We start from the raw sequence: 18,380 nt of genomic DNA on the forward strand, positions 1-18,380 counted from the left end.
TTCATAGTATAAAAGAGCACAACACAAAATTTCATTCACTATAATTTAAAAAACTAGAGTTGTGCCACAATATCTTTTACCGTTCCAATTAAAGCTATCCCCATTTCCATTGCCCAAGAAAATCATATTTTAGATATTTTTAAAGCGTCATTTAGCCGATAATAAGATTAAATAGTAATTAGCTTTAATTTGTTACACAAAATTTTTTTTGTTCATCAATTGTGAGAAATATACTTTTTTGGATTAGTGATTGGTTATTACGAACCCGTTTTCCCTATTTAACATTATAATTGGCTGTACTTGAATAAGAGTAATTTTAGTGTTTCCCTAAAATAGTATCTTTTTTTCTCTTAAATAAACCAATTTCACTGTTAGTCAACCATATTAGGCAGGAGAATTAATAAGTAGCCTTTTGCTTCCAGACACTTTGGGTCCAGTTTTTTGCTCTTCCTTGACTGTTTGCATTTTCAAGGTTTGCGACTTTACAAGACGTTTGTGATTTTTTATTATTCCTTTTAAAAACAGTTTGCTTTTAGCAAGTTTTAAAATGTCTGATCAAAGGATTCAGGACACCCAAAGACAAGTCGATGAAGTTGTCGATATAATGAGACAGAATGTTAGCCAGGTAAATTTAGAAAATTTTTTGAAAATTTATTCTTTAATTTTAGATTCTTTTTTAACAGGTAATTGAAAGAGATGAAAAACTTACAAATATAGATGACAAAAGTGAAGCTTTAGTTTCTGGCGCTAATAGATTCCAGAAAACTTCGACCCAAGTGAAGCGTAGACTTTGGTGGAAAAATGTTTGGTGGACCATGGCTATTGTAGGTGTAATACTATTAATAGTATTAATTATTCTTTTGATTGCTCAACCCTGGAAGAAAAAATAGAACAGATTTTATGTCTTTTATCTTTTTTGTCCCTGATAATTTAAGTTCGTATGATTAAATAAACTTTTCTGAGTGAGGATGACTGTTCTACTCTTTATTCGCACTCGTGACCTTTACTAATTATGAGTAATGCTCTTTTCATTTGTTTTAAAAGAAGTACATCCAAGTTAACGTTAATAATAGTAGTATCAACCGAAATAGTTTTCAATTTAATAAAATATAATTAATAAATTGTTTTGCTTAGTCTTTTTATTACTTCCGGACTCTGCGTACTGTCAGTTAACTTATTTAACAGTTGTATGCAAAGCTATTTACCAAGTTTACTTTGATAAGCTTGACACTTTAAGATTCGTAAAGCGGAAAAAATTGTGTTAGTGGCAAAGCAGCCTTTTAACCGATTTACAGAATGAAATTTAAAGTTCACTACGATTTTATCTTTTACCGCTTAAAATAAGTTATAACAAATTTTTCTCCAAACTTTTTTTTAAGTCAGCGTGGTCACTCTAGGTTTTTGTAGGGATCAAGTTCGAAAATTTAATAAAAATTGACAATTTTTAATAGCGGCAAAATTTTATGTGTATTATGTTATACGAAATCAATTACTTGAGAAAAATTTTACACGCTCCTCTCTCGCTTGTTTAAGTTCAGAAGTTCGCTTTATTTTTGTTTACTCCCAAATAATAGTTTTCTGTTATTGAAAGCAGTTCGTTGAAATAAAGCGGATATTTAAATTTCGTGAATTTAAATGCATCATAAATTGGCTGTTTTAATATAATGATATTTTATACTATAACATAGTCAAATATATATCTTATTTTTTTTATAAGTAAAATATATCTTGTGAAGTTTAGTACAAAACTATACTCACCTAAATGCATTTTTCAAACAAGTATTTTACTCCAAGTCAAAGGTTCTGTAAATTAATGTACCGTCTAAATTTCTAAGTAACTCCTTGTATAGTACGCGTTACTTTTATTATATTATGCGGTCTTTACGCGTTCTTTATAGTAAGCCGGATAGAGAACAAATTGCTTAATTTCAAAGTCAAGTTTCGATAAACCTTTAAACGATTTTTCTCATAAATAAATATATTTTTTTAATTTTTGCTTTATGGGATGAATTTTAAATACAATTAAATGTCTCAAATGGTATTATATTAATAATTTCCAACTCTCACGGTTATAGATATGAACCTAACCCTTAACTTTAAGTGTTAACAAAAAATGACTGAAAATATTACTTATTACACTAATGAAACTATAATTGTAAAAAATGGCAGGGATTAAATGGAACCAAAAAAATTATAGCACCCTTAAAACGAATCTATGTTTAAATAAAGTTGATTGAACCAAAAAAACTCGTTAAGTAAAAGGTTTTAATTTTTTAAGCCATTTTTATTAGGAATATTAACATTCCTAATTCTCCAAGAAACAAGACTTTATGATAATAAGATTTACAGTAAAAGATCAAATAACTTATTACCGAGAGGGCAAAAAAAGGATTTAAAGGCCGTTGTAATTACTAAAGAATTTCATAATGTTCTCAACTGGCAATTAAAAACATAATAAAAATATTGTAAAGAAAAGATGTAAAATCCGTCTTAAGTAAAATAAGAAAAGAAAAAGGAAATTAAGAAGCCAATGTTAATCGAGCCCACTATTTTGGATAGTAGGTTAAGGGTCAGGACTGGAATAAAAGAAGGAAGTTTGTGCATTTATCAAAAGTAAGATCCCCCCACCCCCCAATAGGGTGGGCTTATTTTATTTAATGATTTCATTTTTTGCAATATAAAATATTCAGTCATATTTTATTATCTCACAACCCCACAAATCTAGTAAAACAAATTTTTCTTGGGGGGCAGGACGCGATCCCGAGTAGCAGATACGTAATTGCCACTAACTTAAGAAATTATTTACCTAACAATGTAATATTAGAATTAAAATAGAAATTTTCTTTTATAAAATGGTCCAAACAATTTAACCAATTAATTAAAAAAAACTCGAAGTTTATTAGACTCTTTCACTGCCATCTTCATAGATATGTAATTATTAACTACAAACTGCTTCAAGGCGTTTAGTAAAAGGACGTAAAAGAATTTTTTAAACTCTTAAGAAACAAATATATTTTAAAACAATTAAAAAGCATTGGTGAATTACTAAAGCGAACTCTTTATACACAGTATTCGTTATAAAAAAAGAAAATAATCAACTATTTAGCAAAAAAAATTATTAAAAACTATGAATAAAAATTCTAAAAGATAACAGATGTTACGAGGACGTATTTTTTTCAGTTTACAAGCAGTTCTCTTTCCAAACAACGAACAGTAAAAAAAGAAAATTACCATGATTTTCGCTCCAAAAATCAGTAACTTGAGCTACATATCCCTTAAAAGGCTAAAATAATACTTGATTAAAAAAAGTTATATAATCAGGGAACGCCTGAGAGCCTTAATCCGAAGCAAGGTAACCATAATCAAGATCCTTGTTTTGTAATGTTTTCTTTTAAAGTGAAATTAAGATATTCTTCAAGATTACTTAAGTGTTTCAGCTCAAGCCCAAGGACCAACGCATAGTAGATGGTTACTAACCATCACCACGGGGATCAACTACTACTTTTACCGTAGACTCGGTCTAATCCATGTAAGAAATTTATTATCAAATATAAGGCAAGTCTTTTCAAAAGTAATATATAAATTATGTATAAATTAACATCGTTACCAGAGAAAAGTTTTGTAACGGTATTATTATTATACATACAATTTTTTAAATAATAAACTGCTTCAGAATTTCCAAAAGAAAACCAACCTTTTATAAATTAAAAAAAAAAAGGAGCTAATTAACTTTTCTAACACAGTATACTATATTTTCTTTTAAACAAAGGAAGTTTAAAATACACCAAGTAGAAGATTGCGGAGATCTGCTTTATATTATTATCTTTATTTCTAGCAGTTCCCCTGTAATTCCTATAAAAAAAATATTATTCGTCCAATACATCCCCCATATCCAGCCAATCACCGTCGTCACTTTCCGTAACGCTACTATTAAACAGAATGCCTTCAGTTGATTCGCTGCTGTTATGCTCGTCTTCTTCATCAGCGCAAATTTTTTTTGACGGATTCACTAAATATTGAATATTTCAAGCTTTCTTATAAATATTACTATTATCGTTGTAGTTTTTGATAATAAAATTTTTTTTACTCTTAAAAGATAGGGAAGCATAATTATAGTTTTATTATCTTCAAAAAATGTATAGAGAAGCACAATCAAAGTTTTATAAAAATTAGTTTTTTACTAAAAATTTATAAATATATCAATAAAGAAAACTTTTTATCATATAATTAAATAAAAACTATCAATAACTAAAAACTTTTTATCATATAAAAAGAAGTACCAAATTCAATTTGTTCACAACTTTTTTGTTTCATTTCATTACTTGAGCAAATTTCTCTTTAAAAATTGTTTTTATTTATTAATAAGAAATATTTCTTTTATGTATATTTTTATTTTCCTTAAGAAATTTGTTAGCTTTACAAGTATTTTAAAAAGTTTAAACTTTTAAACTTCTTTATCATAACATTGTGCTTTCAAAACTTTTTTAAAAAAATTACTACTACGCTGCTTTCAATAAACTTTTGTCTTTTAGAATATTCTATAAAGTTTATATCAAACACTATAAATAATATAATATAAGTAACTTTAAAAGTATTATTAATATATAAAAGTTTCTTATAAGCAAGTTGGCTAACCGCGCGCTTGTGTTACCCACAGGAACATAAAACAGTTGATATTTCTGTATTTAAAAAATAAAAAGTAAATAAAAATGTCGATAAAAAATTTCTGTTACTTTTAAAAACTTTTTTTATAACAAAATATTAATAAAAATACAATAACTAATAAAAGTAATACTTTATTATTTTTAAAAAAAAATAATATTTGATAAAAAGTTAAATAAGGGTATCAATAATAAAATAAATAAATCTTTAGCTCTTATTACTATCAACATTTACATCTCAAAAGTAATAGTAAATATATTTATAACAAGTTTGCATAAAGTTTAAATTTAACTAATAAAAATTATCTAATAAAAATTAATAAAAGTTTATAAATTTTTTATTAATGGAAATTATAGAAGAATAAATACATTATATATTAAGTAGATATTACAAAATACAAGTTATAAAAAGTTTTATATTTATAAATAAATTAAGTTTTAAGGATTTTGTTACAAAATAAAAAGTATTATATGTATTAATAATAAATAAATAAATATTTTATATTATTAATATAATTTTTTTTATAATAAAATACAATTTTAAGACTTTTAAAAAAATTTCAAAATATTAATATATATAACAAAAGAAGCTGTTAAATACTATGATAAAAAAATAAAATACATTAAAGAATAATAAAGTATTGAATAATATAAAAATATAATAACAAGGATAATATAATTCATTATATTAAATTATAATAATAATTAAGTAACAATAAATTAAATTTAAAATATTGTTAGCAGTAAAAATTAATTATAAAAATGTAGATTACCAAATAATAATTATAAATTTTAATCAAAATTACGAAGTAATAATAATAAAAGTGTTATTGAAAAAATTATAGTTGATAGTAAAAATGTTATTCTTCTTATAAACAATATAATTCATAAAATTTAGAATAATAATAATAATCTATTTGTATAATATAATTGTAATAACAAAAAAGAAAGAAGAATATAAAAAAAAAGTATTGAATGTTTTCTAATAAACGATATGTATAATAATATTAGCATATACTAAAATTTATAAAATAGCAATAAATATAAAATATAAAAATAATAAAAGTTATATACGAAATAACAAAATAAAAATAACGAATTCACACAGCTTCAGGTAAAAGTTTCCAATGAGCAATACAGTCACGCAACCAATTGACATGCACAATTTTTATTCCCTCCAATCTGCGAGCATCTTGAATTTTGGTGGTTATAGTCCTCTAATAAATATTATAATAATGTAAACTTCTCAAATATCAGTAGTTATTATCTCCTAATGAGTAAATTAATATAAATAAATAAAACATTTTATAATTATATTTCATATATAAACAGAACTTTTCTATTTTTCAAAACTTCTTTAAAAGTAGTTATTACGATTCTTTGAAAAATAAGAAAAAGAAAATATATTAAACCTCAATTTTTAAAAGCTTTTTGAACTTTTATAATAATAAAAAACTTATAATATTTTTAGATTTTTATTTAATAATTGCTTATGCTTTTTAGCTGTTATAAGCATTATAGACTTAAATAATAAATATTAAAAATTCTAATTCAATTTTAAACTTCTTAAACTTTTGCGCATAAACAGTTTTTTATATTAACTCTTATAATATTTTACTTCTTGTGTTAAAAAATTAATAAAATCTATTTTTTATATTTTTATAATATTTGAAAATATAAATAATTTCCAATTCTTTTATATTATTATTAAGCGCTTATTTTAAGTAGTTGTTTATCTTTTAATATATACTTTTCATATTTGTATATTGTCAAAACTTTTTATATATTGACATTAAAATTAGTTAAAACAAAAATAAAGATTTATCAATTTTTAAATTCCAGTTATTTAATAATTCTCTTCAACATTATCAAAATATAATAACCTTTTTTAAATATAAATAAAATTTTTTACATCCTAAAATTGCTTATTTTATTTATATGTATTGCAGATTAAACATAAATTTACTACAAGAAAATAAAAGTAAAAGATATATATATAAAATAAAATAAAATAATAAAAGTAATAAATACTTCAATTTTTTTAATAAATTAATATAAAGTATTGGAAAAAAAAAACCTTAACGCAAACAAAGAAAAAAGTATATAGTAATATATTATAATCCTTAAAAGAGTATATATAAAAAAACTTTTAAAAGAAAAACTTTCATTAATAGAAAAAGTTTATTTTCATTTACAAATTATTATAATACGCCTTAAAATAATAAAAACATGATAAATACTTATAAAAAAAAATGAAACACATTATTATAAAAAATACGTTAACGATGGTGCAAAGTTTTCTTAAAATAATTGAAAGTAAATATAATAAATACATCAATTTATACAAGATTTATAGTTCATCTTTTTTATTAATAGTATAATTATAATAAATCGCTTTTCATAATAATAAATAGAAGTAAAAATTACGATACACTTACTATAAAAAAAATTATTTTTAGTCATAAATAAGTTGCAAATAAAATTATAATAAAAATATATGTTAAGTAAAAAAAATATATATATAAACGAATAACTTTAATAATATTAAAAAGAGATAAAGATATTGTTATATAAAAATAATATTATTGCAATTATTTTTTAAATAAAAAAATATAAGCATAACTTTTATAATTAAAAAGAGAAGTATATACATTATAATAACAAATATTAATATTTATATAATAAAACTGCTAATAATGTATAAAAAGCGTATAAAAAAAGAAAATTTTTTATCTTATTTTAATAATTGAAAGAATAAAAAACGAGCCTTAAAAAATTTTTAAACATAATTCTTTAACTAAAATTATCAGAAAAAAATAAATTTACTAGTATTTATAATTAAAAAAAGAGAAAAAAGAATGTTATTAACTACAAAATATTATAATTAGCATAACTTTATTTATTTTAATAATTAAAAAGAAAAGGAAAGTATTATTATAAACAAAAAATATTAAAATTATTACAAAAAATTAAAAAAAATATCACGAAATATATTAAAATTATTAACAAAATTTTTTTAAAAAAAAAATATAAGCATAACTTTGATAATTTTCACAAGTAAAAAGAAACGAAATATATTATTATATACAAAAAATATTATAACTATTACAATAAAATTTTAAAAGAAGAATCAATATAAGAAAAACTTTATTAATTTATTAATTAAAAAGAAAAAAATAAATTATAATTTTTATTCCATAACTAATAAAGAAACATATGATAAGTTTTAAACTAAAATTTATAAAAAAAAATAAAGCATAACTTAAATAATATTTATAAAGGAAAATATATATTATAAAATATTGTCTAATTGTTATTATTAATAATATTGCTTATATTTGTTAAACTAAAAAATAAAATGTGTGGTTCTGTTATGTTGTGATAACTTTCAGTATATTTTATAATTTAAAAAAAGGTAAACTATTTCCTCATTTTATATAACAATACCAAAAAAAAACAATAAATATAAATATAAAAGTAAAAGTTTTTAATTAATTATAAATTTATACAAAAATTTATTATATTGCGATTGTTATGAAAATTGTATATTTTATATAATAATTTTTGAAAAACACAATAAAAGTTAAATAAAAGTTTATAAGATAATAAATTTATTAAATAAATATAAGAACATAAAAACAATAATAATATGTGATTTATAATTATTCTTATTGGTGGAGTCAACCGAAATACAAAAAATTAGAAACAAATAAAAGTAAAAAAAAGTTTATAAAATAAAAAATAAAAAAAAATTGTTGGTAAATAAAATTCATAAATTATGCTTATTGGTGGATTCACAAAGCTGGTCATTATTTTTAAAGCAGTGTCTAAGTCTTAAAACAAAGCGGAGCTACATCTTTTGAACAATTCAGACTAATTGAATTAATAGTAAAAAGGGCAAAAAATTTTTCTATTCGTTAATTTCCTTACTAAAGAAATATTTTAAATAACTTTATAAATATTTTTAAGTACTAAAAAATTATATTCATAAGTAAAATAATATAAAATATAAAGGAATAAAGGATTAATAGAAGTCAAAAGTTTCATGTTATTAGTAAGCTTATAGAAAATAATTTTTTATAGTATATAATGATTACTTGAAGAATTATTAATAAATATTTATAATAATTTATAAGTAAAGTATAGAAAATGCTACAATTTGTAATAAAAAAATTATCTTCCCCCCCCCCCCCCCCCCCCCCCCCAAAAAATTTCTTATTGGAAATTATAATTAAACAATAAATTTAACAAAAAAAAGTTCATAATACAATTCATAAGAGTACAAACATTTTGCAAAGAATATATATATATAATAATAACATAAAGAAACTTAATAAAAAAAAAGTTTATCGCAAATATGATAAAACATACCATCCCAAGAACGTGAGTCACAGTTTCATCCAATACGTCAGTAATTTTGGCCCCAAACTTTATTGCCTAAAAGTGCCAATTGTGTTAAAAATAATTATAATAGTAATAATAGTAAGAAGAAGAAGAAGAATTTTTACGTTCTGCATAAGTTCGTTAGTAGTAATATTTCTTGAATCTTTAGGAAAAACACCAGAAAACAAAATGGTTATTCCTGCTAAAATATCGCCTTTCAGCTGTGGTATTATTTTTCCACAGTCAGCCTCTTCAGTATGAGAAAAAGTTTCATAATAAAGAAAGTGAACATTCTCAAGGACAGTCTGGTTATATAAGTTATTATGAATATATTTTAAGAATAATAATAAATTTTTTTTAAAAATAATATAAAAATTGAAACGAAAATGTAATAACATAATTTCCTTTTGAGCAAATAAAAAGACCAAAAAGTATAATAAAAATTATTTTTTAAGTATATAATAATAAGAAAAAGAGAGTGTAATATAAAATATTATTCAGCAAATAATAAAAATAAATCAAAGAAATTGAAACGAAATTGTATAATATAATTTTCTTTCTAGCAAACAAAAAGAAAACCCAAAAAAATAAAAACAGTATAATAAAAATATATCAACTTTTTTTTTAATTCTTGCATAAAATAAAAAAAAGTTTTTAATAAATATATAATAATAAACAATTCATAAATAACAGAGAAAGTATATCAAAAAAAATAAATCGTTAACTTTAAAGTAATAATAAGGAAAACAACTTATAAAAAGTATGATAAAGATACTTTAACTTTATCATTTCTCTTAAAAAAATAAGAAAGTTTGGTAAGTAATAAATTTAAGAGAAAAGGAAAATAAAAATATATTTAACTTTTTTCCGACTTTTATAAAAATAATTTATTTTGTTAATAAATAATTATAATTCCTAAATATAAAAAAAAATTATAAAAATGTATATATACTTTTTTGATTCCCATAGAAAAAAATAGTTTTAAAGGAATAATACCAAAAATAATATATTAACAAGCTTTAACTTAAAAGAAACCTTTCTTGTTAAAAAATTTTTGGTAGTAGCTATAAAAATTATAACTTTTTTCAATAATATGTAAAAAAGTTACATATAAGCTGAACAAGACATCATCAGGATCATGAAGTGGAGCAGACGGAAATAATAAATTCCACAAGATAGGAAAATCATCTTTCTCAGAACTTCCAAAAGTCCTTAAAAATTATATATGAAACAATTAAAGACTATAAAAAAATAGTATTACAAGTTTTTTAAAAAATTAAAATAAAAAATTATCTAAAAATATAAATATGATAATGTAAATAAATAACAGGTCAGTAATCAATAGAATGAAGAGGGTAACAATGACAAAACTAAATATAATAATATAATAAAAATAACAGAATTCAAAAGTAAAAATATCATTGTTCAATAGGATATAAAAAGTAAAAATAATAATTTAAATGTAAAAGATATTGATATAGTATAGAAAAATAATAGTATTTACAAAGTTAAAAATATAAAGAAAAGAAAAAAAGTAACAAGAATGATATGATAAAATAATAATATTAAAAAAGTTAAATAATTATTAAATACGATAATAATATAAAGAATTAATAAGTAAAGTAAAGAAAGTAACAGTAATAATGTAAATATAAAAAAAAATTCAGTATAGAAAATGTTGGAAAACAATAATTATATCAAAAGTTTAATGTAAATAATATTAAGAAGTAAAGTTTAAATATAATAATAATCAGTAGTTAAAATATTGCATTAGTACTGTTGATAAGTTAATATAATAATTGTTTAAAAATAATAATAGCACTACGTAAACAAGAAAATAATAATAAAAATAGTAAAAGTATCTATATATTTATATATAACTAATAAAAAAAAGTATAATAATAGTATTATTTAGTCAAAAATTAAAAATATTTATATAGTAATATCGAGAAGTAAATAAATAAATAATATTAAAAAAATAATATATAATAAAAGCATACATAACAAAAAAATACTATAATATCGTTATAGTTGTAGAATAAAATAATAGATACAATAAAAATTTAAAAATAGTAACGTTTATAATTATAATAAACTTAATAAACTTAATAGATAAATATAATAAAAATAGAAAATACCATTTTAGTTATAAAAGATAATAAAATATAAAACAAAAGTAAAGATGATATATATAAACCTAATAATTAAATATATTAATAGTATTGGTAATAAAAATATTATTGTAATTAATAAATAAATAGTATTAAAATAAAATATGAAAGAGTTACTTGTACTCGTCCGGCCCGAAAGAAAGTCGGCACGCCCTCAACTGGACAACCGCATGATCAAAATTGTAGAAGAGGATTTTAGAAAGATCAGATAATATACGCTTCATTCCCTTTTTTCTCCTTCAAAATGTTATAAAAAAATTATGATTATAATAATAATAACAATTAGAAAAATAAACCAAGCCAGTCTATATTCATCGGTGAGGGAGGCCGCCATAAATGTGCAACTGGCTATTGCCTATTGAGAATAAAAATTCATGAAGTGTAGTTGCACTCCGCGGGACTTTAAAGGAAAAAAAATAAGCAAACTTTTCTATTAAACGCTAAAGAAGCGCACAATTCAGCTAATAAATGTGTAGAATACTTTAACAAACCTTAAAAAGGTTAAATGGTAAACATTTTAGTATAAAAAAAATAAATTTTCTTATTATTATATAAAATATTGAAGAGTAAGAGTAAAAATTAGGCTAACAACAATATTTATTTTAAAAAAATAAGTTAATAACAAAAAAAGCTTCTTTAATATAACCAAAAAAATTAATAATAGAAGTTTTCTTATTATTAAAAATTATAAGAATATACTAATAATTATAGAAAATCTTTCCTAACACAATAAAAAAATATATAATAAGAGTTTTATAATAATTAAAAAATATAAAAATAATGAAAATCGCTAATGCCGATAGTAATTATAACATAATATCTTTCTTAATATAATAATACATATATAATAATAATAAACTTTTAAAAAAAATGTATAAAAATAATAAATGCGCTAGAAAAAAATAACTTTTTTTTTTTAGATGTTATAAAGTATAAACAATAAAAGTTTTACCATTATTAAAAATTTTAAAGTAATAAATACGCTAAACCTTAACTTTTTTATTATAAAAATAATATATAATAAAAAAAGTTTTCTTATTAAAAAGTAATAAAATATACTTTTGTTAACTCTTTTTTTAATACAGACTTGGGCGTGTTTGCGATAAACAATTGAGGAAATTGAGGATACACTTCACGTTGCTTTTGACTAAAAGTGTACAGTGCAGCATCTTCAGTGCTTTTGCTTATTTCTTCAGGCGCTGTAAAAAGTATTTTTATATTAAAAATTATATTTACTTTATTATTATAACTTATAGTTATTAATATATCTGAACTGCAACGATAAGTTTTGTAAAAATAGCAGTAATATTAAGTTTATTTATAATATTAATAAAAACAATTTTGTGTAGCAATTTTAATATTATAATAATAATAATATTAAAAACTGCATATTTTATAAATATTAACATTGAATTTTTTTTTTTGATATAATATTAATAAGGTTAAAGTTTATTTGTTATATATTTATATATATAGTTTTATATAGATTTAAGTATTATTATTACACTTAAAACTGTTCAAATATAACTTCTTTATAAATAATAATAGTTTAAAGTTATTTATTATATATATAATAATAGTTTAGTATAACATATAAATAATATTATAAAACCAAAACAAAAAAATGTTAATTTTACTTTATTTTATACCAAAAAAATATATAAATTTCCAATGAATAATAATACTTTAACAAAAGGATTTAAATATTATCATTATATACTTGTAAGAAAAAGAGTATTATTATTATTATTGTTAATAGTATTTACGATCATCAAGTTCTGATAAACTTGGGACTTTATAGTTTTTATTATCTTCAAATAGAATTTCTTCTTCTTCTTGGTGCTTTCTAATAATAAATTATTAATATATTTATTAGAGAGATATAATGATATATAGAAGACGATAATAATAAACTTTTACCGGAAATAATAATTTTTATTAATAAATTTATAAAATAATTTGCTTAATGAATATATTAAACTTGCTTCATTCTTATAATTATAATGTATTACAAATAACTATACAGTAAAAAGTTTTTGAAAATAATATTATAGAAATATTCATAAAAACGATAAAACTATTTTTAATAAGGCCTATAAAATTTTATATTAAAATAAAAATTCATTATATAATTATGAAAAAAAAACTTATTAATATATTTCTCATTTTATTTTAATATTATATAATAAATTATTAATAATGTATTAATAAGATGTAATAAATCATAATAAAATATAACTATTAGTTTTAAAAGTATAATAATAATTGTATATAAAAAATTTTCCATAATTATAAGAAAATGTGTAATAAATAGTAATATGTTTAATATAAAACACTCTAAATAACTATATAAATTATGAGAAATTATATTTAATATAAAAAATATCTAAAATATATAAATAATTATTTAAAAAAATAAAAAGTAATAACCGAAAAAATATATAATTCAAAGTAAAAATAGGAAGAAAATTAAAACTACTTTTATAATATTGAATATAATAACTTAAATTATTAGTAATAGTAAATTAATAACTACTTATAATAAAAATTAATAAGTATAGATATTAACTTGTAAGAATAAGTATTAGAGCAAAAATAGTAAATAAAATTAATAATCATATTTCTTAATAATAATCTAAAATACGAAAAATTAAGTGAAAAAGGAGATATATATTACAACTAAAAACAAAAAAAAAGTAATAACACATTATATATACTATATAAAACGACTAATTTATACTAAATATTTAAAAAGTTGAATAACTTAAAAGAAAAACATAATAATAATTTAATGTTTATATTACTACAGTAGACGAAAATGTATTATTAATAAAAAATTTAATACTATTGTATGTTTTCATAGCAATTATTAGCACAAAATAAGAATACCAGCAATATTTATTAGCGTAAAAAACAAAATAAACAATTAATGATGATAATTATAGGTATGAAACGATAATTATTTACATGATAAACAAGATTAGCATAATAAATAATTATGATACATCAACAGTAACTTTAAACATAATAAAGAAAACAAGCATAGATAATAGTATATATTAATGGTAATTGTTCCCAAAATAATAAAAAGTGTAATGAAAATTAATAATAATAAATTATTATATATAATATCACTATAATTAGCATAAAACGAAATTTAATAATAAAATTATCATACGTAATGTTAATACTATATCAACAGTAATTATTAATATAATAAACGATATGAGCATAAGTAATAGTAATATACTAACAGTAATTGTTAACATAAGAAATAAAATAAGCAAAATTTAATAAAAATTCCTTTATTTGAATAATAAACAAAAATAAGTTTTATAATAATATAAAAAGTTTGCCTATCTCTCTGCGTGGCATTCAAATCAGTAACGCCGTGAAAAAAAACATAACGAGAAACGGGAATCAAATTTGCAATGTTATTCCAAATATCTTCACGATCATCAATAATAACAAGTTGCGATGTTTTATGGGGAAACAATGACTTTAGCGCGGGCGTCTTGAAATTCTAATAATAATGAATATATTTTAAACAATAAGGTTTAATTATAATTGCTCGTCAAAATATATTTAAAAAAAATTTATTTACAAAAATAAAAAACGCGTATTCTTTTTATATTTATTAGTAATATAATTTAAATATATGTTTGGTTGTATAAAAATGTATTGAATAAAAACGTTGCGAAAAAAAAGTATTATTAAAGCTAAAATAAATAGTTTTATTTCATACTTATTATTATAAGCAAAACTATAAAGGAATAGTAAAGAAATAACCTCTAGTTATATGAAAATTCCTAGATAGTAAATATAATAGAAAAAATAATAAAAATTTATAAATTATTGCAACTTTGTTAATTAAACAAATTTCGATTCGGCGATTTATAATATTTTGAAAAAAATTATATAATTTTTTCATAAAATTAATATTTTTTAAACTAGAAACTTATATTAATTATATTATAGTTTCCTTTGTAAATATATAAAAATTTTTATATAAACAATATTTTTAAAATCTTCAAAGTTTATTATTAATACTAACATTTAGTAAATGCTTTATAAAGTTAGCAGTGTAATAAAAAAAATTTATATTTTTTCAAACTTTAAAACGATATTAATAATAGTTTTATTTATGTTTCCTTATAGTTTTCTATATTTTATTAGTAATTTCTATTTTGTTACTTATTAGTTCTTTTTTATTTATTTTTTTACAAATTCTTAATATTATATTATGTTCAACCTTCTTAAGTATTATATTAATAATGATATTTATTAAAAACTTCTAATAAAAGTTTATAATGTTCTAATACTTAACAGTTTTATTAATAACATTTCTTTTTTAATTTTATTTTAATACAGTAATTTTTTTATATTAATAATTTTATTAGAGCTATAATACACAAATTTTATAAAGTTCTTTTATAACCATTTATATAAGAACCTTCAATAACATAAAAATCCTATGATACAGTTTCATTATTTTTTTAAATTACAATTTTTTATGTAAATAATACTTTTTTGACTTAATAATAAAAAAATTACTTTATATTAATAATATTTGTAAAAACCTAAAATTCCGTACAAATTTTATATAAACTTCTTTTTATAAAATTCAATACTTCATAAAATAATTCTACTTTCTTTCTTTAAGCAAATTCAATAAAAATATTTATTATTTTCTTAAGTGGAGCATAATTTTTTTAACTACATATTAGAGTTGCGACGTTATAACCTGATCAAAGCCGTCCTCGCGTGATAATATTCGGTTAGCAAAAAACTTTTTATCGGGATCAAGAAATTCAGTCTGTACCAAATAGTTACTATTAACTTTGCATATAAAAAAAAAAATATAACAAAAATAAATGCGATACTTTTCAATAGCTTTATCTTATAAATTTTTTATAAAGCGTTCATGTATATCGGATATAAAAAAAAGTTAAATAATAATTATTAACAAAAAACATTAACCAAAAAGTTATAAAAAATATTTAATAATAGAAAAGTATTATTTATAATAATTAATATAACAAACTATAAAGTCTCAAGCGATGTAAATTGTGCATAAGTTTATACTTAAAAAAAACATGAGTTTGTAACTATAATAAAAGTAAACAAAAAATTATTGATCCTTTTAAATTTATAAAACTTAACAAAAAGCTAGAGGTAGTAGTTAATATAGTAAAAATAAAAATATAAAATATGAAACATAAAATTCCCACAAAACACAAAAAAAAGTGGTTCGTAGGAAAATACCAAATATAGAAATAAATGTAGACATACTAAGCGGTACAATTAATTATTTTGGCATGAACTGTTTCTGCTTTACATATATGGTAAAATGTTATATGTTCAGTGTACAGTTAACCTTTTTTAAATATCCACATATTACGTTAAAATTAAATTTTTTTTCAACTTGCAAATCAACGAACTCTACTCACCGACGGAAAAAGAAAAGACCAGAAATAATTTAATTGCAAAAAGCATTTAAGAAATTTAAATAGAAATAAGGAAAAGAGAAAACTTCAACTGTTCTTATATATAAAATATCTTTAAAAAATGTGTTTCAAAAATTTAATTCTTTTTTTTGGTCAGTTGTAAAAATAACACAACAGAAACTCTTAAGCTCAAATTTTAGTTTCAAGACTTTCAGCGACGGCGATAAAAATCAGTATGGTCACTAAATAAAGTAAATAAACTGCTAAGTAAACTAAGATTTCAAGTAACAACTGAAAGGAAACTTTAAACCTGTAGTTATTACGTAATTAAAAACTAATGTTATATATATTTTTATTAGCACAAAAATAAGTTACAATTTTTTTGGCATAAGAACGAGATCCCATAGTATAGACTGTCATTTCATATTTGTCTTCAAGCTTTTGTAAAAGTTGAAAGCAGTGAGGTCGAAATTTCACATAATAAATTCGAGGTAAATTATCAAGAGTAAACTCCATAACCTCCTCCTTTATATAAAACATACTTGTTATTATTAAGTAAAAAATGGTAATGTAAAAATTTCCAAAAAAAATAAGTAATTAACAGAAACTACACAAAATTATTAGCTGAAAAAATACTGAAGTAAATAAAAAATTATTACAACAAATGAAAAAGTAAGAAATTAGTAAGTAAAGTTATACAGTAAATATAAAAAAGAAAAAGTTTAGAAAGTAATAAATGCTTTCTTTTAACGTAAAGTTTGGATCTCGCAGCCAATGACTAATATATGGCGCTTCTTCTACTGTAGTAGCATGAATTAGTGTTTGATCTAAATCAACTATCAAAGCTAATTTCCTTAAATTTTTTAATCTTTCCATTTCTAGCTTCCCTTTTTCTATGGCATCCTTATTATTTAAAATATTATTTTAGAAACATTAATTAAAAAAAATATTTACGGTGGCTGCTATGTGAAGCTCGGTCCCTGGTAACCTTATAAAATCTAATTTTTTGTCGGCAGCAGTTTTTAAAATCCTGGTAACTAAATTATTAGAAAATTGTGTTGCAGTTTATATATAGAACTATGTAATAATTCAAATAACAATCCTTATAGTTCATGAAAAAGAAGTTCCGTACCATGTCGATATATCAAGGCCACATTCGGCACACAAGCCTCCAAAAACTGTAGGATGGTGGCAATCCGGATCCATATTTAAACAAAATAACAACTTGATCTCCCCGCAAAGTTGAAAGTTATGAAAATAATTACTTAATAGAAAATTAGTAAATTTACATATGTAAAACTATATAACAAAGCGATAGAAGTTTATTTAAACTAAATTGAATTAGTAGTTATCAGTGCAATCTAAGTTTAGTTCTTTAACTTAAATAGCATTTGAGTTTACTTTAAAAGCTAAACAGCATTTCCGCATACCATTTTCCTTATTACACATTGTGTGGAACCCAAAGGGCACAGCGCTCCTTAGTGAGCTTTCGCTCTGAGATGGGCATTATTAGTTGAGAGAATGCTGCGCTTTTCAACGGGTTTTAGTTGTTTAATAAATTATTCAGTGCTTATAATATTATTGAGAATGTTATAATTTTAAAGATTGTAAGCCTTATAATTAGCAGAAAGGAAAAATTATTATGCCATTTTCTTTATACATAACTTTAAGGATCGGCTTTTAAATTTAAATATTCCAAGATTTTTTGCTTTTTCCTT

The 18,380-nt window shown here is 20.7% G+C and overlaps 1 protein-coding gene and 2 long non-coding RNA genes across 3 annotated transcripts; 1 reads left to right on the forward strand and 2 right to left on the reverse strand.

The window, feature by feature from the left end:
- The first annotated feature begins 394 nt into the window (after positions 1-394).
- Positions 395-967, forward strand: LOC135144537 (uncharacterized). Its single transcript, XR_010283191.1, has 3 exons — positions 395-472; positions 526-625; positions 684-967. It is a non-coding gene; the product is annotated as an uncharacterized LOC135144537 (long non-coding RNA).
- A 2,899-nt stretch (positions 968-3,866) lies between these two features.
- On the reverse strand, positions 3,867-17,106 carry LOC135144524 (RNA polymerase II subunit A C-terminal domain phosphatase-like). The gene is made up of 14 exons (XM_064076553.1): positions 17,038-17,106; positions 15,960-16,031; positions 14,572-14,738; positions 12,982-13,061; positions 12,275-12,414; positions 11,512-11,570; positions 11,333-11,452; positions 10,153-10,255; positions 9,170-9,349; positions 9,033-9,098; positions 5,768-5,878; positions 4,636-4,679; positions 4,281-4,336; positions 3,867-4,009 (listed from the first exon to the last, which is right to left on the reverse strand). The coding sequence occupies exons 1-14, from the start codon at positions 17,080-17,082 to the stop codon at positions 3,867-3,869; spliced, it is 1,386 nt and encodes a 461-aa protein (XP_063932623.1). The 5' UTR covers positions 17,083-17,106.
- A 313-nt stretch (positions 17,107-17,419) lies between these two features.
- LOC135144510 (uncharacterized) lies at positions 17,420-18,133 on the reverse strand. The gene is made up of 4 exons (XR_010283176.1): positions 18,093-18,133; positions 17,795-17,926; positions 17,617-17,692; positions 17,420-17,565 (listed from the first exon to the last, which is right to left on the reverse strand). It is a non-coding gene; the product is annotated as an uncharacterized LOC135144510 (long non-coding RNA).
- Positions 18,134-18,380: the final 247 nt, after the last annotated feature.

The sequence above is a fragment of the Zophobas morio genome, unplaced genomic scaffold, assembly GCF_036711695.1.
Source record: "Zophobas morio isolate AGI-343-1 ecotype UQ-CSIRO unplaced genomic scaffold, CSIRO_AGI_Zmor_V1 ptg000106l, whole genome shotgun sequence".
NCBI classification, from domain to species: Eukaryota; Metazoa; Arthropoda; class Insecta; order Coleoptera; family Tenebrionidae; genus Zophobas; species Zophobas morio.

Bases quoted from the DNA above. Each gene is read 5' to 3' on its own strand.
- LOC135144524 (XM_064076553.1), bottom strand. From the start codon at position 17,082: ATGACAGTCTATACTATGGGATCTCGTTCTTATGCCAAAAAAATT. The intron at 11,453-11,511 runs GTTTATTTTTCT...AACATTTTGAAG, and splicing joins GATGAATATAGACTGGCTTG to GAGAAAAAAGGGAATGAAGC. The intron at 4,010-4,280 runs GTACTTCTTTTT...TTCAATATTTAG, and splicing joins TTGTGAACAAATTGAATTTG to TGAATCCGTCAAAAAAAATT.